The sequence below is a fragment of the Tripterygium wilfordii genome, chromosome 17, assembly GCF_013401445.1.
Source record: "Tripterygium wilfordii isolate XIE 37 chromosome 17, ASM1340144v1, whole genome shotgun sequence".
Taxonomy (NCBI): Eukaryota; Viridiplantae; Streptophyta; class Magnoliopsida; order Celastrales; family Celastraceae; genus Tripterygium; species Tripterygium wilfordii.
In genome coordinates, this window is record NC_052248.1 from 562,379 (window position 1) to 585,805 (window position 23,427).

General features: G+C 37.3%; 4 protein-coding genes across 5 annotated transcripts; 2 read left to right on the forward strand and 2 right to left on the reverse strand.

The window, feature by feature from the left end:
- The first annotated feature begins 521 nt into the window (after positions 1–521).
- On the forward strand, positions 522–6,852 carry LOC119982223 (probable serine/threonine-protein kinase At1g54610). 2 transcript variants are annotated; one of them, XM_038825485.1, is made up of 9 exons: positions 522–656; positions 787–1,585; positions 2,194–2,478; positions 2,671–2,988; positions 3,648–3,875; positions 4,092–4,192; positions 4,619–4,742; positions 5,555–6,016; positions 6,338–6,852. In XM_038825485.1, exons 2-9 carry the CDS (start codon positions 1,187–1,189, stop codon positions 6,518–6,520), a joined length of 2,100 nt encoding a protein of 699 aa, XP_038681413.1. In that variant the 5' UTR covers positions 522–656; positions 787–1,186; the 3' UTR covers positions 6,521–6,852. The 2 variants fall into 2 exon arrangements, with proteins under 2 accessions (XP_038681413.1, XP_038681414.1); XM_038825486.1 differs by lacking the exon at positions 522–656 and having other exon boundaries at positions 738–1,585; positions 6,341–6,852.
- A 3,239-nt stretch (positions 6,853–10,091) lies between these two features.
- On the forward strand, positions 10,092–11,634 carry LOC119982224 (transcription factor bHLH162-like). The gene is made up of 3 exons (XM_038825487.1): positions 10,092–10,306; positions 10,846–11,187; positions 11,275–11,634. Exons 1-3 carry the CDS (start codon positions 10,163–10,165, stop codon positions 11,416–11,418), a joined length of 630 nt encoding a protein of 209 aa, XP_038681415.1. The 5' UTR covers positions 10,092–10,162; the 3' UTR covers positions 11,419–11,634.
- Positions 11,635–11,990: 356 nt separating this feature from the next.
- LOC119982027 (protein E6) lies at positions 11,991–12,991 on the reverse strand. The gene has a single exon (XM_038825181.1). It carries the CDS (start codon positions 12,894–12,896, stop codon positions 12,225–12,227), a length of 672 nt encoding a protein of 223 aa, XP_038681109.1. The 5' UTR covers positions 12,897–12,991; the 3' UTR covers positions 11,991–12,224.
- Positions 12,992–15,718: 2,727 nt separating this feature from the next.
- On the reverse strand, positions 15,719–18,533 carry LOC119982296 (transcription activator GLK1-like). The gene is made up of 6 exons (XM_038825597.1): positions 17,865–18,533; positions 17,640–17,780; positions 17,002–17,370; positions 16,851–16,907; positions 16,305–16,418; positions 15,719–16,147 (listed from the first exon to the last, which is right to left on the reverse strand). The coding sequence occupies exons 1-6, from the start codon at positions 18,336–18,338 to the stop codon at positions 15,992–15,994; spliced, it is 1,311 nt and encodes a 436-aa protein (XP_038681525.1). The 5' UTR covers positions 18,339–18,533; the 3' UTR covers positions 15,719–15,991.
- Positions 18,534–23,427: the final 4,894 nt, after the last annotated feature.

The window sequence follows — 23,427 nt, forward strand, 5'->3', positions numbered from 1 at the left end:
TTTTTTTATTTTTTTTTGTGATGGCTTCAATAGTTCAATCCCCGCAGCACGTCAATTAAAAATTGAAAATTTCTAGACCGTATTTTACACGTTCAACTCTCCGCACTTCATTTTCTATTATTTTGAATCTGGCTTTGACTTGTTAATCTTTTTTTTGTTTCTATTTGGCTCATAGTTTCTGACAAACAGTGGGGTGAACTGTTTAAGGATTGTTTGCATGAACAGAAAACCCGTTAAACGGTTAAACAAACGTCGTCATATTCTTGTCCATAGTTTTTCTCGTCATTCTTGACACGATTCTCGGATTCTTTTCACAGGGGAGTGTCCAAATCAAAACGCGTTGATCGCAACTTTCAGAAAAACTCACTTGGCTTTTTTGAACCCAAAAACGGTTTGATTAATTAATCTTGTCAAAATCTTGACAGATCACAGACAGAGAGATAAAATAGAAGAAAATATTGCAACGGAAAAGATATTGAATTGAACATGAGAGAGAATTAGTGGGTTCTTTTGACTAAGCACAGCCGGCAAAGGCCGCTTCCTTTTTATATATATAACAACGACACAACGTGGTTATCTATATTTATTTGCGTGTTTATATGTGCGTTGAAGAGTCAACCGAAAAAAACCAAAGCCAAGCATGTATCTGTTTATTGGTAATTAAGCCTTTATCAACTCTCTCCGCCTATCGTCTATATCTCGCTTTCTTTCTTTAACTACTCTCTTCAGAGCTTTCGGGATACTGTTTAACGGGTTGAATTGGGTTGAATTGGGTTGAATTTGCAGGAAATCTCGGTTCTTTTCAGAAGAACGATAGTGATTGATTTCTGGGTTTCAATCGTATTGTGTCAATTTATCCGATTTGATAAGATTAGTGTCTTCTTTCTAGAATTTGGGGTGTTTATTGCCGACTTTGAATGTTTGGGTGAAGATAAGGATCGAGCTTGAATGATTGGTCTTCTAGTCCATGTTTTTGACAATCTGTGTCTAAGGGTCTTGAATTGGGTCTAATTGATCTGTCGGGTTTAGGCCAAAGCTTGAAAATTATTTCAAGAATTGGCATAAGTTGATTCTATTTTGATGGGATGGCAAAAGATGGAGTTTTTGGAAGTATAGTATCGGTTTTCGGGGGTGAATTTTGTTGGTGAAGGAGGATTCTGAAGCTACGGTTGGATAATACGGCAATATGGGTTGCATAAGCTCTAAGGCTGACCGGGAAAGCCCGAATGAGAGGCGGGTGTCGCGTAAAGGGTCAATAGATAGGCGTGTTGCACATGTTAGTTCAGGCAAAAGAGAGGAGGTAGGTCGATCAAAGGATAGATTGGATAGTGCTGAGGCGAAGATTATGTTGATTGATAAGAAAACAACTGGTTCGAATAGGTATTTTGCTGATCAGGTGGGGAAGAAGAAGGAAGAGAATTGTGAAGCTACAACTATTTGTCATCAAAGTTTGGGAAGGGTCCCAAAGAGTATAGAAGGAGAACAGGTTGCAGCAGGATGGCCATCTTGGCTTGCTTCAGTCGCCGGTGAAGCTATCAATGGATTGGTGCCGCGGCGTGCTACCACATTTGAAAAGTTGGAAAAAGTATGTTCCCTTTTTGAATTGGTGCTTCTCCATGGTTTTATGTTGGTTTTGATGCTATATATTTACTTGATGCATGTTACTTACCTGAGTGGATATTGCAATGGAGATTGGTTGTATCTCTTAGTTGTACACTTAGATTGTTTTTTCGGTGCCTACTTTGAATTGTTTTAGAGTAAAGTTGTAATTGCCTAATTGGAGGGGTAAGGAAACAACCATTTGTACTATATAGCATGATGATTGGTCTGGAATTCCTTGATACCTCCTCCAAATTGTTTGAAATGATCTCTCATTCAGGAAAGTGAAAACTGCTAGTATGGTTGCTCTTGCCATTTGATGGACAAGAATTTCCATTTAGTTCTTTAAGTAGAGTCCTTTTGAGATTGTGACTCTGGCTGTTCATAGTTCTTGCATTGTTCTGAGCTTATATTCAATATATCTTTCTCTGCCTCGTTTATGTGTTTCTTTTTTCCTTTTGTATGTGTGGTTCCATTTCTTGTCTTTGGGGTTGGGTAGGGATGGGTGGAGGAAAGGTAAGGGTTTTGCAGCCTTGCACTTGTATAATGAAACGTCCTCACTACCTTCTTCTGGCTGGCAATGTGTTCTTGCAGATAGGCCAAGGAACTTATAGTTGCGTATACAAGGCTCGGGATATCACTAATGATAAAATTGTTGCTTTGAAGAAAGTTCGCTTTGACATTCATGACCTTGAGAGTGTGAAGTTTATGGCCAGGGAAATTATTATTTTGCGTAGACTTGACCATCCAAATATAATTAAACTGGAAGGATTGATTACTTCCCAGATCTCATCCAGCTTATACCTAGTATTTGAGTATATGGAACATGATCTAACGGGACTTGCATCCATTCCTGGAATGAAGTTCACAGAACCGCAGGTACTCTTACAGCCTTTTATTTATTTTCTTTTTAAGATGCTTTTCAATCTATCAAATTGCAGCTCAGTTAAATATGATCCTACCTGGATGCTGCAACGTGCTGTGGTTTAACTTTATGTTAATTGATTAACTTGACCATGGGCTTCAACTGAATTTTCTTCACATCTAAAGTTTTTTTTTTCTTCTTGTTAGGTTAAGTGTTATATGCAGCAGCTATTAAGTGGACTTGATCATTGCCATAGGCATGGCATTCTGCATCGTGACATAAAGGGTTCAAATCTTCTTATTGATGGCAATGGTATTTTGAAGATTGCGGATTTTGGCTTAGCAAGTTTTTTTGATCCTCATAATAGCGTTCCATTGACGAGTCGTGTAGTGACTCTGTGGTATCGACCACCAGAACTTTTACTTGGAGCATCTAAGTATGGAGTTGCAGTAGATTTGTGGAGCACTGGTTGCATACTTGGGGAATTATATGCCGCGAAGCCTATTTTGCCTGGAAAAACAGAGGTATCATTCATATGAATCTATTTTCCTTGTGCATGCAAGGATTGATGCTTTTCACTTGCTGCTAAACTTGGTTTAAATGTGTGGAATTCCATAGTTATGTGACTTATGTCATTGATTACCTCTTCCTGACATTAGCACGTAGGAACATTAAAAACAAAACAGAACAGAATGGAAAAGAAGTAGTTCAACACTTCTACTTTTAATTTGACGGAAGAACAAAAGTTTTAAGTTCACATCTGTGTGCAGTTGTGCGAGGTTGAATGCGCTGTAAAAGTTTTATGATAGGACGTCAAAAATTTAAATTTGTTAATTTTCCTTTGTCAGTTTTGTTGATAAGCTTCAATTTTGTTATCTGTATATCTTTGCATCATCATTACAGATTTTCATGTGTTAGTTTTCCGTGTGTGAAAAACAAAATTCATCTTCTAGGACCTTGAGATACAGTGGAACCATTTATGTACATTTGGTAGCTGTTAAGTCGTACCCCTTTATACTGTTCTTTGGGCCTCAAATCTCCTCTCCCATTCCTGTGGTAGCGTTTTGATATGTCACAAGACTTTTTATTTTGTGGATCTCGAAGTAGACATTTTAATACAGATGGTTCTTTTTTCTAGAAATCTTATATATTCCTCATAATATAAGTTATTTGTGCCTCATAGGTTGAGCAATTGCATAAGATTTTTAAGCTATGTGGCTCACCATCTGAAGATTATTGGAGAACGTCAAAATTGCCTCACTCAACAGTATTTAAACCTGTACAACCCTACAGAAGATGCATTGCAGAAACATTCAAACAGTTTCCTGAGCCAGCTGTAAGGCTTATGGAGAGCTTGCTTTCCGTAGATCCAGCTCATCGAGGAACTGCTGCTTCCGCACTTAAGAGTGAGGTATGCATATTTCCTTTATTGATGGTTCCAACTAATTTCTCTTGAATTTTGTTTTTTTTTTTTGATAAAAGCTTTGATGACGAAGAGAATAATGTAATCTTATATTTCAATAGAAGTGATTAATTTACTGTTTTTACCATGTTTATTGTTATAAAGTTTATCACGTCATTAGCTTTTCTGGTTGTAAACTTATTCATCTTTGGTTCTCTTGAATAGTTCTTTTCAGTAGAACCGCTTGCATGTGATCCTTCGAGTTTGCCCAAATATCCTCCCAGCAAGGAGATTGATGCTAAAAGGCGAGATGAAGAAGCTAGAAGGTATATTAATAGTTAACAAAAGTGGTGGAAACTTACATTCTGTTGCATCATAAGATATGAATGCTAGATATTCTCTAAGTTTGACGCCTTCATTAATGGAGTAAAATGAATTATCTGTCTTTGGCTGTTCCTCTTCATATATTATGTGGACGCAAGGTCTGCGCGCATAATTTCTGTCCCCGACTCTACCCAGTACCCACTATAGGATCCTTGTGCACGGGAGTTGTTTACCCTAACTATCTTCGGCTGTTGAGGTTTTTAAACAGAATATTGGGTTATGAAATGTCATTTCCTTAAGTTAGTTTGGTGGACTATATCCTTGTGTTGGCTATTATATAATATTCTTGACTTGTGTTATGTTGCCATGTTGATTTTACTTGCTTAAGTGTCATCTACACTATTAACCCCTGTGCTAATTTTTTATAGGGAAGGAGCAGTAGGAGGCAGGGGCCAAAAGCTTGAGCCACAAAGGAGAGGACCAAGAGGATCTCTTGATAGAGATCCTATCCCAGCTCCTAATGCGCATGCTCAATTAGTGTCGTCAGGCCAGGTAACTCCTATTCAGTATTCCGGTTTTGGATCCGCATTCAACTGGTCAAACTTGAATCTGGAGAATCTGATATTAAGTTTATATGTCTTTCTTTTTCATATAAAAAAAAGTTTGTATTTCTTTTTGGGGAAATCTATATTTTGATAGTGGAGTTACATTAATGAGTTTGCTAGTAAAGAAAGAGCCTTATTGTGTGCTGGAACTGTTTTGTCTATAATAAAGAGGATGTTTCCTTTGGCTTTAAGTTACAAATCGTACCTCAGCAGTCAGCTCTTTTGGGAAGAACTTAATAGATTTATTTGTTGAGACAAAACAGAGAAATATTTGTAGTTTGAACTTTGAATAGTAGAGAGAGTAACCTGCAGGTGACATAATTTGCCAGCAGATACTGGACCAAGTTTTTGGAGCTTTTTTTATGAATCTACCTGCTTTGACGAGGCTTCTTTTTCTTTCTTTTGAAGCTTTTCACTTCTTGTTCCATATGAAAATACAGCCTTGTTTCCTGCAATTTTTATCCTCGATAATTGACCATTGTTTCAACTCAATAGCTTCTTTAGTTGGTTGCTCTGATCGAGAGTCATAGGATACTATTTTGGATTTAGGTTGTATATCTGATGGCTAAAGTATCAAGCCCGTACCCTTAATAATAATAATAAAAAAGTATTAAGCATCTATTTTGTGTATTACTCTGTTGACGGTGGCTTGGACACTTCTTAACGCTTTTTTTTTTATGCATGTGGTATCTTAATCTTTTGGGTGTATTCAAATATCCAGTTTTCTGTCTGACAATTATATTTTGCTCTTTGTTGCAGAGAGGATATCAAACGAGTTCAAAGAGTAGAAGTGAGATCTATAATTCTCACAAGCAGCAAACTAATTCTGGATTTCTGGTTGATCCCTCTCAACTAAGACAATCTGTACAGAAAGACTCTGTGGAGCATCAACATAAGAAAGTTTCTTATTCAGGGCCATTAGTTCATGGAACTGGACGGGCAAAGGCTGGAAAGGAACATGATGTCCCTCCTGCAATATCAGCCCGAACTAATTTGTCGAACTTATCGGGTTTAGTTGCAGCTAGAACTTCGTCGGCTGAAGTATGGCAAGGAAAATTAAGTGCATCGCAGCAAGAAACAATAAAGCAAGTTGGCAGGTCTAGGGGCTCTCTTAATCAATTGGAGTTCGCAGGAAAGGAGGATCGAAAATGTGACATGCAGAAGGTCACAAAGTCTCCTCAATCGGGAGGTGGAAAATTTGTTGATAGAGAATCAAGTCTGGTTAGTTTCTTGACATCATTCCCTGATTCAAATATTACAATTTAAAAATATGTGGAATACTGTCATATAGATTCCGCAGTTGATTTTTTTAACTGTGATGAACTCAGTAATTCACAAAATGCTCTTCGAGACACGTACATTAACATTTTCAAATTACTCCAGATGCTTTTGGATGGTGGAAATGTTATATTGGGTTCTAACCTATTATCATTTTTCACTGAAATTAAAATTTGCTTTCATTGTTTTACTTAGTTTCCTGCAGAAACTGTCTTGATTAACCTTGTGCGTTAATGCTGGAGAAATTGTTCATGTTTTTCTCAGCAGGTTCATGGACCCAAAGGAAACAAGATTTATGTTTCTGGCCCATTACTTGTTCAATCAAACAATGTGGAGCAGATGCTTAAAGAGCAGGATCGCCAAATCCAAGAATTTGCTCGGCGAGCACGAGTTCAAAGGGCAAAGCTTCAGAACAGTCGGCATGCAATTGAAGGCTGCAGTCGATAATGGAATGATGCTTCCGTCATGAGACAGAGAAATCAGGAGTAAAACCTGATACTCAATCTGTTCTTTAGATAGTCAAGAAAAGTCTGGTCAATATGACAGATTTTTCCGGGTCGCAAGGCTCTCTGTACAGTAAGTGTTTCCTTTTATCGTATGATTTATTTCCTTCCCAGTTTACAACAAAAGCACATTCAGAATTTGTCAATTTTGATGACATGTTTGTGTAGAGAGATAGATTTATACATGTACTCACTACTCAGCAATTCCTCAAGCGGCCGTTTAATGGTTAATAGTGTATCTTGTATATATAATAATTCAAGTTTTCAATGTGGTGATGGCTGATCTTCTTGAACACCTTTTGCACCTGCACTTGAGGGGCTAGAGAAGTTGAACTGAGATTAGTACATTATTCAGGCCGAAGATACGTAGAGACTAGTTATGTTTCTGAACCCGGTATGCGTATCTTACTTTCAATGCGCGTTTGCACCATCAAATGTATGTCAAAATTCCTGTACAGATCAACACCAACTTGTTCTGTAATTAGTAGTACCATTAGAAAGCTTTCTTCTTTGTGCCATTCGAGCACTGGGACTTCGTAGGTATTCGAGGATGGTAGGTAAGAGTAAGAGATAGAGGGAGATTTCGTTTTGGTATATGATTACATGGAAAATGGTAGCTTAGACGAGAAATTTTGGTTTTGATGATAGTTCCAATGTTGAGTTGGAATGAAAGAATTGAAGTTCTGAATGATGTTGCTTCTGGTTTTCTTTATTTACATGATTTTTAAATTTTCATCCTCCTCCTCCTCCACTTGTTCTTCTTCTTCTCCAATTGTTGGATCCACATCGTCGGGTCCATCGCCTGATCATCCAGGCGCTCTTAAAGGATTATCTCTCCTCCGTCGTCAGCCCAGCGCATTAAGAGCATCCAAGAGTGATCTGGAGTCTCCTGGGCTTAACCCAAGCTTCTTGATCATAAACCTTGTCAAGTAAAATAAGTTAGCCTTGCGATACTCTCTCCTCTTTTGTGCAAGTTCCAACTTCAATTCCCTCTTCTTCTGGTTGCAATCTTGAAGCTGAGTCTTGGTATCTTGATCAGCAGAAGGATCCGCTGCTCCGGACCTCCTGTCGAGTGTCCACCCTCTGATTCTGATTCGACAAACCTCGTCGATCGATTTCAAGTCCCAGTGAGGCTGAGGCCCGAATGGAACTCTCTCGCCATTGAAGTTGTATTGACCTGCCGGGTTTTGATATTGCTCATTCCCGGCGACGTATTCATATTTGTCAAGATTAACATTGCGGTGAACATAATGCTAATTATAAAGTATTCTGTACTCCCCTGAAGGAAGCGGGCTACATAAAGACTCATCATTTCAAAGAGCCCAATCCAGGGAGCCCATGAAGGACTTAAACAACCGTGGTCCCACTGACCAAAATAAAATAGTATTATCCTCAAATATTGTCTCTCATTTTAAGATTTTAACCCTGACTTGTGGGATATCGATTGATTATGAATACAGATGTAGAGTCTCCTTAAACATCCAACATACCAGCTGGATGGGGGTTGAAATGGGTGTAAAAAATTGAGGGATGAAATAAATAAATTCAATTCCTATTGAAGCAGTCATACAAATTTGAAAGATCAAGAATTCGAATTAGTTAGTGGTATTTTCCTGGTTTCATGGGCTTTAGGTTTAGGATCCATTTTCAAAAGGGGATTAGGAGTTCTTTTTCATCCGCATGGATTTCTACCCAATCTTAACTGTCATCAGTATTATGAGAATTGTTGGATATGACAGTCCTTGGATTTACATTCACTAAGATGTTCAAACTTCAGAGGACATACAGAAACCGGTAGTTGTTCGGTTAAAAAAACGACTCAAAAATCTTGCTTGGTTTTGCCGACCCAAGACGCAACAACATATAAAGGCTGAAACGTAGCTCCCTAGGAAACCCCATCTGTTGCTTCACTATTCATATTTTACTTCCACTCTCCAAGTCTCCATTGGTTCAAGCCCAAGAGCTAGAGAACAAAAATATTGACACCTTTTTCATTCAGTGTACTTGCAGTTTACATCTCCGTGGGCTATCCAAGGCATGAATATTGCGACTATTACGCATGTGTAAAGTTCCTGGAAGTTGGACACCGCGGGAGAATAGTCAACAACAAGAAGTCATGAAGTCAATCAGTCAAAGTAATAAATGTACAATTTCGGACATTCAGGGTAAGTTGACAATTTTCTCTTTTTTTTAACGGCAGAAGTTGACAGTTTTTTTTAATACAGTGGTAACCTCCCCAAGGCAGAGCCCTTTGAACCCGTTTTGATGAAATAAATCTCCGAACCCCTGCATAGCATCCTTAGAAATTGTATATACGGATCAAGGTAAGTCGTTGTCATTTTACCAGGGGTTCTCAAAGTGTTTACGAGAGGTTCCGAACCTTGGACGCATGAGTTTACACTTTCTTGGTAACGTATAATTCACTCAACTGTTCATCAGATAATTGATCAGTAAACCCCCTGCCACATAGAAGACCCTGCAAATCCCATGGACCAATTGAGACTTGGGCCGAGACCCAACATAGGAGATAACGTAAGGTGACATTCGCACATGCTGGGTTGAACAATAATCCATATCGATCACAAATTTCAGTAATGAAAATACCCATAAAGCTTGAACTCATCGGCTAAGATTTATCACAATTAAGTTTCCCATCTTAGCCAATAATCCGTTATTTTCCCTTGAGTTTACATGGCATTTTAAGAATCAACTCGGGGAACCCTTTAGGGATAAATTGACAAAGTTAATTAGTTGGGATTAAATGGCTGAAACAATAACAATTGGTGGTTGGAGTCTTTTAGAACAATTGAATTTCCACGAAAATGATGAAAAGGTCGTCGAAAAAGGAAAAGACAAGAGTGGACATGTCACATGTGTGTCACTATAACTTGGTGCAGCAGACACTAAAAGAATAGGTTGAAGCTCTTTCATTGCTAGTCAACGCAAGTGTGAAATGTTGGATGGATGTCTTGAGCCGTAATTGCTACAGTTGATTCCCATTAAAAACAAGACGACAATTAAAAGTTTCACTCTCGAATCCTGATAGCAAGGCTGGGGGAGGTAAAAAACATTTTTTTACAAATTTGTTTTTATTGAATTTACCAGTCTAAAGATAATTTTTTTTTCAAATAAAAATTAAATTGAACATGAAAATTTTGTACCATTGAATATGAACCCGAAATATTTTATGTCTCTCTTACAATAAATTTGATTTTTATCAAAACAAAGAGAGAGAAAAATACCGTCAAACTCGTAAATCTCATCCAAACACATTCATGATTTTGTTTTCTTACTTACCTCTTTTAACTTAAAAATGGCATGCTTTACTTGATAATGACTAATAGGAGAAGAGGACGCGGCATCTTCTGTGGACAGTAGTAGTCTATCCATGGCGTCACTCTAGATGACGACTTGATGGTGTTCTCACTAACTTTTTTTTAAAAAAAAAGGGGCTTAAATTAGACACTTTATGGCCGGTGTATGTCACTGTGTCTATATATATATATGTACCAACAGAAACATTTCAAGTCAAGAAACTTGAGTTTTCCTTCACACCACCATTAGTGAATATCATCTCTCGAGCTAGATGGAGATGGTGATGAGTCGACCGTCTTCTTCTTCTTCTTCAACTAAAATAGAGAGAAAGGTAATTGAGAAAAATAGAAGACTTCATATGAAGACCCTCTTCTCTGACCTCAACTCCCTCCTCCCCAGTACAGCAACCTCCAAGGTACCGTATAATTCCCAACCCTCCCTCCCTCCCTCTCCATATATACGTATACTTGTGTTAATTAATCAAGTGTGCTACAAAAGATCTATAATTGATTGGTCTTTCTTTCTTCTTCTTCTTCTTTTTTTCAATTAGGATTTCCAAGTTCAAGTTAATATTATCAAATCTCTTGTTAATTATGCATCTATGTGTGTTTACATCACGTATATATATAAGAGGATATGTATAGACTTTTTATGTACAAAATCAAGTGTTTGTTAATGTGTGTGCATGCATGCATGTTTGTTTAAATCAACAAAAAATGATAAAGGCACAAGTAGTTGGTAATTCAGTTATTTCAATTGCTGAGTTGGACGCACAGAATCCAAGTAAATTCGTAGGTCCCACATGATACACATGAAATCCTGTGTGTACTACAACTTGGCAGCTGAGATAACTGGGATTACGTACTATCATTACATTTAAATGAGTCAAGTTCATGTACCTTAAAAGACATATGATGATATGGTTGATGTCTTATTGTGGATATCCATGTGCAGGAGGCATTGTCTCTGCCTGATCAGGTAGATGAAGCCGTGGACTATATAAAGAGCTTGGAGAAAAGATTGAAGAAATCAAGGGAAGAAAAAGAGAAATTATTGAGCAAGAAAAGATCATATTGTGAAGCTATTGCTGCTACTACTGCTGCACCAAGCATGAAATCACCTCACATTGAAATTAGAGAAATGGGTTCTGCTCTAGAGATAACTTTGATTACTGGGTTAGGCAGTGAGTTCATATTCTATGAAATGATTCGATTGCTTCATGAAGATGGTGTGGACGTTGTCAATGCCAATTTCTCAGTTGTTGGAAACTCAAATTTCCATGTAATACATGCGCAGGTAATTAATATAAATTCGATTATAGCAGCAAATTAATAATCATAATTATTGATATTTAATTTCTTGGCCTCTGTTAATCTGATGCAGATTGGAGAGTATGGTTTTGAAGCAGCAATATTAACTGAGAGACTTTGTGCATTCATCAATGGATTCTCTAGTGAAGTGGAGTTAGAACCAGAAGAATTATGGGGCTTTGAATTCCATCCTGAGATGTGGGAAATCCTAAATTGATTAATAAATCAGAAATTATGGACCAATGAGAGTAACCAAATTAACTATAATATTACTATAGGCTGATGAATGTTTTGATCCTTTTGTATATGTAATAATTGCAATTTTCTATAGCAATGAAGTCAAAGAACTAGCTATTTTACTTAACTAGCTTTTCTAAGCCAACAACTTGTATTACTTAGAGTAAAATACAACGACGAAGTTTTTTTTTTTCTTCCTCTCAATAATAACTAGCTAGATGTGAGAAAAATCATATGACAATAAGATCGGGAATTCGAACTAACTAGTTAGGAGTATTCTCCTGGGATTTTCTTGGTTTCATGGGCCTGACCACTTTTGGGGAGGAGTTGGGAGCCTCATTTCTCTCGCATGGATTTTGATCCAATTTTATCTGTCGTCAACATGATGAAGATTGTTCAGACAACCCAAAATTTACGCCACTCACCTACTCACCTGTTCGAAGGGCAAGCTGCTTGGTTTGTCGATCACAAAAAAAAAATGATATGTGGGATGTGCCTAGCAAAAAGGTTATCCAGAGGAACACACATAAAATAGGGCAGAAGAATTGCAACTAAAGGAGGGAGAATGAAAGTGAGATGTGAATACAATGACATAATTAACATTCTTCAAACTAACTACAGCTCCATAAGGTTCAAGAATTTGTTGATCCCTGTGAAGCAGGCACATATACCAAGCTATATTCTCCAAACCCTTTTTCATTTTCATACCAAAACATTGTTCAACTATTTAAAAGAAAACATAATACAAAATATAACTTAGTTTCTTCTTTACTCATCAGGTAAGATTTATGGCACATACTCCTCCGGGATCTCCTGGTACGCCTCTTGATTCTGGTACTCTTCTTCAATGGATTTGAGCTCATTAGAGCTCTGTTCAGAATTTCCATAATAACTTTGGACATTATTCCTGGTACCTTCATAACCAGTTGGATTATAATTCTTGACATCATAGTAGTACCTACCATTCTCCAAAGACCTTGTGTCACTCATCCCCTGCCTCTCCATCTCATAATACCCATTGTTGCTGCTCTTATAATTGCTAGAGTAGCCATTGTTGTTGTAATTGCTACTTTCATAGCCATTCTCATTCAATCCGTACCCATTGTTGTTGTTGTTGTAATTCTCATTCTCATGGCCTGTCAAGGGGGTCTCACCTGTTAATTTGTACTCATTGTTGTTGCTTTGGTAGCTGAAACCACTCAATTCTTGGTTTACAAGGTCAGTCTCATCAAGCCCACTTTGGAGGATTGTGGTTGGTGCTGGAGCTGGAGCTGGGGTTTGGGTTGGAGCCAATGTGGGTGGCACTAGTGGAGGAATAAGCTTCTTGGGTTTCTTCTCATGGTGTTTGTTAATGCTGTAGTGCGTGAGCTTGCTAAAGAAGAAGCTGTCTCTGGCTTGAATTTGGACAGTAGAAGAGAAGAACAATATGAGGAAGAAACAAGAAACTTGCTTTGCCATTTGATGGGTTTTGAGTTTTAGGTACTGGAGATTTCAATGGCCTTGTGGTGCTCTTATAGGGTCCAAATTGGCCGGGGAAGTATGCGCAGATTGAGGAAAGTAAAGGCTAGCTCCATGTGCTCCTCTCTCTCATGACAATATGTCTAAAGATGTGCAATTTCTTTTTCTTTTGTTAGTGTGACAATGTGGACATCTCCTCTGCTTTTTGTGGGGAATTAGTGATCATGAAATTGAAATGGGTCACTTGGTAGTTGAGTGAGTTAGGCATATATAGTACCAAAAGAAAGTAGAACACTTGATTTGAAATTATTACTTCCTGGGTAGACATGCTTTCTCTTGAAGACACTTTGAATGACCTTAGCTCAATAATTTAACGATGGTAAATGTCAGAATATATTCTTTCTTTCTTTGTAGGAGGAGGAGGGACCCTTAGGTGTTTGAGGCATTGGATTCTCACTAATGTTTACGCTTCTCAAGTCGACATTCTCGCTTTGGCTTTGTCCATTCATGTTCACACGGGTGCTTTTCTAACGATGTGTTTTTACATCCTGTAATCTCGCCCTATTGGTTAGTCCCGTACATCTTCCGCGCAGGAGTACTCAATCAGGGAGCTTATAGAAAGTGTTCATCATGCTTAATGGGATGGGCCCCAAATAATGGAAAGAAAGGGTGTGTCAGTAAGGTAAAAAAAATATAATTAGAGTTGATACCGATCTTTAATTTTGTCTGAAGCAATCTTGCGAAGATTTTCAGGGTTTCGCGTGATGATCGGAGCAAAAGCAGCAGGCCAACTAGTTTTCAGTCCCGACAATTCAAAGCTTTTGACCTTTCTTTTGTTTCTTGAGTGTGGATATTTTGACTTTAGATTGGAAGTATTCTCCAGAAGCCGAGAAAAGTACAATGTCAATGGGCTGGGCTGCTCGTTAGATTTGAAGGCCCAAATTCAGCTGCTTCAGAAATTGCAACCCAGCCCGCGGAGAAAAAAGCCCACGTAACACACAAACGGGCAAAAGACAAGCGGTGGCCCATACCCTTCTCATCAGGCCTTAAAATGTAGGCCTTCTGGTCCTTCAATTTGGATTAGTCCACGATTTGGTTCAGATGAGGGAAAAAATGTACAAATGAACAATCCACTTATGAATGTTACAAAATACATGTCGTGTCCTAAACCATACAACAACACATGGAAAATATTGTGTGTACTGATGGACTAGTAAATCCGTTAGAAAACCAAGTCCAAATACTACAAAGTACAAACTAATATTGTATGTTTTGGGTCAAAAGGCTCGCACGACTTTGTTATTCTTGAACTGTCATCATTGGTTATGTGAGAGAGACTTGACGTTTTTCTTATACATCACTCGCTTGAGTTATGTCAATTTGACGTGGAATAAACTCTTAATAGAATCGTCCAAGACATGTTTATGAATATTAAGTTTAATATACTTGCACGATTAATCAATACATATAAAAAAAAAAAACATTCTTCTATGCTATGAGACTGTAATTTTCCGCACTCAGCCTTCCGCAGAAGTGGGGCTCATATATTGGTCATCATAGAGCAGCGACATTTTTCAGTGCAAAAACTGAGAAACCTCGACTGATGCTTCAAAGTTGATATTCTGTCGAAATAGCCATAGACATAATATATGCAGTACGGTGCGTTTTATGGCGAGGAACAGTGAAAGTGAAAATCCCGTTCGAGAGGGTCAGAACCGTCACGTTCGTGATGCGACTCAATTGGTCGGCCACGTCAGTAAGATGTCTCCAACGTTGGAGTTTTCTGTACTTGCGGTCACATAGTGGGCCACACACCCAACCATGAAATTCTTGTGGTTGCTATTTTTCTTGATCTCCCTCGTGATGTGGGTCCAAATCCAGTGTGTAGGCCCCACAGCACCGAATCCAAACGCCCTCTCTCTGTGAGTGGTCCTTACGTGGCATTTGGTGATTAGTCGCTGACTCTTGTTGTTTGGATATGGAAGGAGGGACCTTGAAAATTTAATGCGAGTCTACATCTGCTTTCTTTCTATTCAACAATTTGAATTCCTCAATTATATATAAAGTCTTATTATTGTGTTGGATAATATGAAGATTATTATAGTATAGTATATTACAAACTAGTGGGTTCAAGATGCATTAATTGGATTTCCATACCAATGATAGATGGATTGATTGATAATCGGTTAAATTAGGTATATGTGTTTAAAGTTTCATTTCAACTATAAATATATTTCTCTACAGTTCTATTTTAATCCAATAAAGGGTTCATTCAAGTTTAACATGAGAAGAAAATGGTATTCGATACCTTAGATTCCAAAGTATTGGGAAACCCTGTAGTATTTTATTTTGTGATTTATACCTTGCATTTCCAATAAATATTTGTGTAAGTTATTACATTTTCTGCAAGTAATTCTCATGAACAATGAATCAAATACCAATAATATTTGTGCATTTGGGATCTCTTTTGGTCAATCCCCGAACCCATGCCTTGAAGATCTTAACAATCATCTAGTTCAATGAAAACCGAATGAAGAAGGTACGTGGACTAAGCTTAAGAACTATTGAGACTGGCCTAGACTGCCATGTTAAAGCTTTTCTGGAGAGTGGTTACTGATAATGGGTACATTTGGGAAATACCTTTAAGGAGAAACGTGGAATCCATGAAGTTCTCCTATACGGACATATATATATATATATATATATATATATATATATATATATTGTGTTTTGATAGTCGATGATATGGTAATAAAGTGAGTTGTGCATGCATGGGTACAATTAGTAAAGGTTAATAATCTCTAAAGAAGGACATGGACTGCTTACAAAAACCAGAAAATGATGCCCTCATAGTTAACTTATATGGTACTCATAAATATTCGTTACAAAAACTTCTCTTTAGTGATAAACAAAGGTGTACAAGAACAAGGACGCCATACTTCTCTTTAGTGATGAAGAAGTTAACAAGGGATAAGGTTAAATTAAAGAAAAGGAAAAGAGAAAGCTCGCTTAGATCGAATAGATGCTAAAAGAGCGGGAAATGTCGTCGAATTTAGGGTTTTTTGTAGAACCACCGGTCTTGTATGTTTTAGGGTTCAGGCAGCAGTACAAGTTGGCGGTACCTTGGGAACTCCTTGACGTTGCAGTTCCACCATAACACTATCCGTGGATGGAGGCTTTAGACCAAGTGGAAGTGGCAGCCATGGTTTCAATAAAACATCTTCAATAGCTGCATCTAAGCTCTCTTTCGACTGTTTTATATAATCACCCAAAATGGAACAAATCAAACTTAATTGAGCGTTCTTAATAATAAATACCAAGATTAGTAATAAGCGCGCGTGTGTATATACGTGAAACTCAAGATTGAACAATATAATTAGCTAAATTGGATGAGAACAGGATGCTCACCGGATGAAAGTCTAATAGAGCTGGGTGAGGGGCTGACTGCACACCAATGCCTGGTTCAACTTTGTACATGGCATGTGGTGGTGGTATGCCAGGGACAGGTGGTGCGGCAAATCTCTACATATATACATATACAAACGCACACATACAATAACAGTAAATATTGAGAGAAGTCTCATATCGCTAAAATAAATATCTAATTAATAGGTTATAAGTCAAAAGATTTATTTGACTTGGTAAGACACGTTTTAAAACCGTAAGTCCTGAAAGGCCCTGTGATGAGTTGGGCTTGAGAAAACGGATATTATCTTACAATGAATCAATGATAATCGAGTTTGGACTAATAAAGGAGTGCATTGTTGTTCCTTAACAGTCAAGTCGGTACTACTACTACTACAAATTAAGCTCATTCTTTTTATTACGAAATAGATTTATATATACACATAGATATTCGGTATATTATAGTTCATGCAAGTATCCAAAGCCCTACGTTCCAAAAAGTAAGGACAGATACGATACAGAGAGAGAGATAAGTTGTTAGTTAATTACCGTTGTTGCCATTGGAGGTGGAAAACAAGGAGTTCCTGGGGTCAGTCCATTAGGTACCTATACCAACAAATTAGGGAATATACCCATAAGATGGAAAGAAATTTCCTTTTAAAATTTAAATACGCAAATTAGAAAGATTGAGAGGCCTTACACGTTGGCGGTGGTGCCAATAAGATGGGTCATGAGGCGGAGGAGGAGCTCCGGGAGCCCATGGCGGCGGTGTTTGTATTGGCGGAGCAGATTGTGAATGTGCTAGATGTTTAGGCCACATCATGTGCATTACGGATTGATCCACCGTGGGATGGCCCCATACATGTAAAGGTCTAAAGTGAGGGTGGTGTGGTGGCTGCACGGGTGTCATGGGTGGGAAGCCCATGGTTGGTGCAATCCATGGACTCATGTTCCTCTTCCCTCCTCCTCCACCACTTGCGGCAGCGCCGCTGTACATCTGGCGTTTTTGAGTCCAGCTTGCAGCCTCCGCTTCACGCGCTAGCATATGCTTCCTATGAGACCGATATTTCTGGAAAATTAAACCCTCACAATCAATTCACAATTATAATTAACAAAACCCTAAGTCAATCCATATACCAAAATGATAAAGATCCCATCATGTGGGAGCCGACGGTTGAGGTTTACGCACAAGATCCAAGTGAATTACGTGAAATCTTATGCATACTACTCAACAGTTGGAATAACAGCTGATATATCAGCTGTTGAGTTCGGTAGATCGAGTTACTTATTCATATATTTTTCATCCAAATTTGAAAGAGAGTATAAAAATTTGTCTACTTGAAGGTGACTGGCGATGTTGTGGCGAGTGAGACAATCAATTCCCATAAGCTCTAGAATTCTTGAAGGCACTGCCTTATCCACACCAAGTTGTTCCACTGCCTGTACAAACCTCCTGTGCAGCTCTGGCGTCCAATCCACCTACACACATTCCAAGAAAAACCCAAAAAGTTCAATAATATGATAGCATAATCAATTAGTTGACTAGACCCTAACGCAAATTACCTTAACTTTTCGCTTCCCTTGATTGTTGTTGGTATTCTTAGATTGAGAGGACGATGATTTCCTTCCCTTGTCGGACTCTTTCTTATTAGTCACAACTGAATTATTCTCATCTCTCTTACTCATAATCTCCTCTCCTTTAGTACTTGAACCCGAACCCGAACCAGAGAGCTTGTCTTCCTCATCTTTTCTCTGACGAACATCTTCAGCCTTTTCAACTGACCCGGCAGATGTGTTCATCTCTGAGGAATCATCTCCGCTACCACTAACCGTGAACTCCGCAAGGAGTTCCGGATCCATCTCCAAGTCTGGCAAGACCTCTCCATCGTCCATGCCCATGAAAAGATCATCAAAATCAATAAACAAGTTTGCATCCGAGAAGTCCCCGAATTCGTCGGTGTCGATTTCGAAACTAGTATTGCTCTCCATCTCTCTCGGCTCGTCATTGTTGGTTAGCAATGGAGACACGGCTAGCATCAGTTCCAAAATAATTGGAACAAAAGTGTAAAGTACAAGTGCAATCACTATGGTGCAATTAATTAAGCTATATTTGCATGAAAATATACTAGTAGTAGTTCCAATATAGCTAGCTTGAAGTGGTGGTGGTGGGAGAAATTGAATGAGAGAGAGAGAGAGAGAGAGAGGTTTTTCCTTTCTTGGTTTGTTCAATTTTCCGGGGAAATTTTAATTTTGAGGAGGAATATTTGGTGTGGTTTGACGTATAAGAACGTGGATCTGTGGTCATAGTGGAGTTGGGTGGAGATGGGATGTACACCACAACTTGTGTTTGAGATCTCTTTTAGATTTGTTTGTTTCTATGCTTTTGTACGTTTCGGGTTTAATCATTCACTGGTTTTGTAAATATATTTTTGGGCTTGTGGATGGTCTTTTTTTTAAATTTTTTAAGTATTTTAAAAATCTCCAGGAGGCTCCACGAGTTCTATGTAATTCATCAATAATTACTTTTTTTTTTCTAGTTGTAATTAAGGCAAGAAGTTTTAATATTAAAAGTAAAATTACAATACAACAACATAATCATCAAAACAAAAACCCTCAAATATAAATCAGAGTGTTAAATCTAACCCAAACCCGAAAATAAAAACAAATTGAGAATGCATCTCGCAAACAGTACGATCATTTACCATCCTAAGATACCACCTTTTGGGGCTTAAAGATGCTTGCTGGATAGAATCCAACCAGTTGAGAACCAATACAAACGGAATTGAACCCTCCTAAAAGGCCATTCTTTCAGGCTTGAATATATTAGTTGGATAGAGTCCAATCAATTGAGAACTAATATACGCGACTTGAAAATTTGAAATTCGATTTTGGGATTGATCAAGACATAAACATCATAATGGAAAACATATAATCTATGAGAATATATATATATATATGTAGATGTCAGTGTGAGTGTAGAAACTACATTATTTGGGGTGTTAACAAGTTGGCAACAGAGAATTGAGGGTTGTAATTTAATCAGAGAGTAAAAGAGACAAAGCAAGAAGTTGAAGGGTGGAGATTAGTAATAGACCACGCATAGAGGGAAAAAGTAACAATCATAATTGGCTATCTCTTGTGTCGAATACATCTGTTGCTCTCCTTGTCCTTTCCTATAATGGAAAGGTACAGCTTTGGTTTACTGACTGTTTTTTCTCGTGGTCCAGCCTTTTCCCGTACGTGGTCGAATATTGACAGTATTGCAACCATTATTAACGTTACGGATTTCGAAGGGAAAATATATGGGGAATTATTTTTATACCAATTATATGCGTTGATAATAGTTCTTGTAAAATTTAAAATTGTAAAAAAATATAGTAACAAATTGAATTTGAATTTAAATTGTATCTACACTCCTTTGCCTTGCACTCTTCTCATCTATTATTCTCTAATTAACGGTTGATAAATACTTGATTTGATTTGATCTGAATTTGTTATCGCTTTGACTTGAGTCTGAATTTGATTCTGCTTTGAAGTGCATAGTTGGCTTGAATTTGATGGCATTAATTATAAGTTGTTGTGGTGTAGATTTGATTTGGTTCCTTGAAGACGTTGATTTGATTTGGTGCTGTGGAGACGTTGACTTAATTTGGTGTTGTGGAAGATTACCCTTCGACGGATTTGATTTGAGAAGTTGATTGAGATTTCTTGCAAATTTGATTTGAGAGATTGCAAAGACTTCTTATTAATTTGATTTGGAACTGCAGAAACTTTGATTTGGAAAAATATAAGAAACTTGCTAATTTTTTTTTCCTTTTGCCTCTCCTACTTAACGGTGGCTCGTCCTACTTGGTAGTCACTCCTACTCGGTGGAGGCTCTTCTTTGGCCGTGGATACTCCTTGGTGACACTCCTAGCAATTGCGTTTGGGCTTGTGTATTAATCAATTGTGTTTGGAGTACTCGATCAGTGAACTATTACACAATCTTTCAAGGGTGACTGCTTCTAGGAAAACCTCCTGGGCTGTCTCTACAGCTCTACCTTCTTCATCATTAGGCGGTCATTTAGAGTGTGTTTGGATTGAGGGATTTGGGAGGAAATGAAGGGAAGAGAAGGGAAGGGGAGGGAAGAGAATGGAAGGAATAATAATTTTCTCTCTTTCATATTTGGATAGATACAAAAAGAAATGAAAGAAAATTAGTTTAATTTATTAATTTGTCCTTATTTTTTATGTTAGAATGTTGTATACAAGGATAAAATAGGTTTTTAACATATAAATAACTTAATAAGTCATCCATTCCCTCCAAATGACTCCATTTTAAGAGGAAGAATTTTGTTAAAAATTTAATGAAATCTTCCCTCCAATTCCTTCCAAATCCATCCCTTTAATTTTTTTTAACTATCCAAACAAGAGAATTGGAAGGAACACAAATCTCTCAATCCAAACACACTCTTAGGAGCCTTAACCGGTGATTCGGTGTGTGCGCTGTACACAAATCTAGCTGATTTCTTTTAAAAGCACAAATCTAAGTGTAAATTATTAACTAGTGCGTGTGGTCTACACTCTACACAACAACACAAATATTATATAGGAGGATGGAATTTTCAAATGAGTTGGGCATGCACGTCTAACTGTTTGTATATTTCCCCATCGACGGCCTCTTTTCTATTCTGAAACTAAATGAATCTTTAGTCAAATCAAAGGGTCAGTATGATGCTGTCGTAATCCACCATCAGATAAGATTGTTTTTGCTGTTGACTTGATCATGTGCGTTTGACTGTTGATTAAGCCAGTCACCGCCTCACAGAATCACAGCTCTCTCTTCTGTCCGTTCTTGTATGCCCGTTAGCACAGTCATCGAATCACCAGCTCATTCACGTACGTACTTTGTGGAGCATCGTTGGTAAAGTAAGTGCAAATCATCATGCATCATGCATGTGATCATTAATTGGAGAATAAACCATAACTTGTATCCTTTAGTAATTACACGCACAGATTGAAGTTTCTAATCAGACGACATGATAATTTGGGTAAAAACCCGCTCCCAATGAGAATGGAACTCAAGAGTTTTCGAATTTATACATTTTGACCGCAAAGATATTCACCATTAAATATTAGGCTATCATCTAAGTGGTTGTGTAAAGTCCACATACAATAAATAGATTGAGAGATATCTTTTTATAAATCTAGACAACATGCATCAATTGGACATTTGGACCTACCTAAATATGAAAACAAATAAGCATGTACAATAACTGACATTTATTTATTTTGAAGTGACGATTCAAAGTGAAGAAGAAACCCGACAACGTGAGAACTAGGGTATTTAGATTTTTAAGTAGTATATATATCACATCATTTTGTCAGAGATCATGGAACCCTATATCCTGGTCTCTACTTCCTCATATATATATACTCGATCGGTTACTTTCTTGATCGAACCGGCCAACCCAAAATTTCAAGCTAGGGATTCAACAGTGGCCACAATTGTAAGATATTCTATTGTTGATCGAACTTCTAATTTCAAACACATTGAAAATATTGTCAATTCTATAGGTTACAAGTCTGCACGGATTTGTTCTTCATGACCCGTCTTCAATACTACTTAGGCTCAGAAAAACACGTCTTTAATATAAGATGAACTAGACTTTACTTATAAACCACTCGACTGAATTATGCCGATCGAACCGATATGTAATTTTATTCGTAGACATCTTTCAAAACTGGCTACTCTTGTTCACCGTCCTTAACAACTTTCATTTTCCAAGATGAGAAATGTTTGTCACGGACTCACTGTGAGATATATATATATATATTATATATCATCATTACTAATATACACCACCGAATACGTCCATTTAAGTGGCCTATTACTAGAGGAAACCATCGCCAAGACTTTAGCCATGTAAAGACACCAATACGAGTAATTTTTTTCATGAATATATTGGAATAGTTCAAGGTCAATTGTCTAAGTAAACCAAGGTGGGTCTATATAGTTGGGTTGTATGGATTAATTAGGGACCATGAGAGGGAACATCTTTCAAAATGACATATTTGTTACTATTCTAGCCTAGCTAAAAAGGACATGGGTGTGGTCCTCTTGTAGACAGAGACATACATGTTCCAAACTGGGTCCTCAAAATACCAATAATTGATTGTGCTGGTGATTATTATGTTGTCATCACTACCCAGCTAGAGAAAACAATCCAAAACCCTAGTTCCAATTAACCCAGACCCACACTGCCAATAATTCAACCCAATACAGGGTACATATAGCTTTCTGAAGGGGGGGAAAAAAAAAGGTTTCCCTATTAATGTATAGTAAAATAAAAAATTTCAATTTAATTAATCATATTTTGTACATTTTTTGATGATTGATCTCCATATGAGACATTGTTTGGTATCTATATATGGATGTGCAACATATATATTTATTATTGTATCGATCTAGGCATCTCCCAAATACCCTTCTTTTTTTTCCTAATGAAATCAACATCATCAAAACATGTATATATAGTTATCATCTTGTACATGCAACATTTCTTTGAGATATATATAACGGTATAATCACATAGTGGAAAGGAGGATATTTGGTATGTTTGCTTTTCATACATTTTATGTTTTCATGTTTCGAAAAATAGAAAACAACCCTGAAAACACGTTTGATTGTCCATTTTAGAAAACATAAGAAATGATAATAACTGCAAGCTACTTGAAAATAGAAAACAAAAAAATATATTTTCCGAAAAATATAAAAAAACACGAGAAACAGAAAACAAACCAAACGGTTATATAGTTGTTTGAGTCATTGAATTTTCTTAGAGAAATAAATTCCCAAATTTAACAAGTTTTAATTAAAGTGCTTATTCAATCAATATTTATGTATAATAATACTTTCATGATTTTACTTTTGAATGTCATTAATTTCATCTAAATCACATGCAATGAAAAATGTGTAAGGTAGTGAAGGAAAATACAATCACTCACCTTAATCAAAGCTTTAAGTTGGATTATATACAAATGACAACAATTAATTAGTGTGTTAAAAAATTAGTTGTTGAGTTACTATCAAAACATCATTTGAATGACATTCAACCATTCCTAATCCAACAAAATTTAAGCCACT

Bases quoted from the DNA above. Each gene is read 5' to 3' on its own strand.
- LOC119982296 (XM_038825597.1), bottom strand. From the start codon at position 18,338: ATGCTAGCCGTGTCTCCATTGCTAACCAACAATGACGAGCCGAGAGAG. The intron at 16,419-16,850 runs GTAATTAACTAA...GTATATATGTAG, and splicing joins CACCTCCAATGGCAACAACG to AGATTTGCCGCACCACCTGT. The intron at 16,148-16,304 runs GTGAGCATCCTG...TATATAAAACAG, and splicing joins CTCTATTAGACTTTCATCCG to TCGAAAGAGAGCTTAGATGC.
- LOC119982223 (XM_038825485.1), top strand. From the start codon at position 1,187: ATGGGTTGCATAAGCTCTAAGGCTGACCGGGAAAGCCCGAATGAGAGG. The intron at 2,479-2,670 runs GTACTCTTACAG...TCTTCTTGTTAG, and splicing joins TGAAGTTCACAGAACCGCAG to GTTAAGTGTTATATGCAGCA. The intron at 2,989-3,647 runs GTATCATTCATA...TGTGCCTCATAG, and splicing joins TTTTGCCTGGAAAAACAGAG to GTTGAGCAATTGCATAAGAT.
- LOC119982027 (XM_038825181.1), bottom strand. From the start codon at position 12,896: ATGGCAAAGCAAGTTTCTTGTTTCTTCCTCATATTGTTCTTCTCTTCT.
- LOC119982224 (XM_038825487.1), top strand. From the start codon at position 10,163: ATGGAGATGGTGATGAGTCGACCGTCTTCTTCTTCTTCTTCAACTAAA. The intron at 10,307-10,845 runs GTACCGTATAAT...ATCCATGTGCAG, and splicing joins CCAGTACAGCAACCTCCAAG to GAGGCATTGTCTCTGCCTGA. The intron at 11,188-11,274 runs GTAATTAATATA...AATCTGATGCAG, and splicing joins TCCATGTAATACATGCGCAG to ATTGGAGAGTATGGTTTTGA.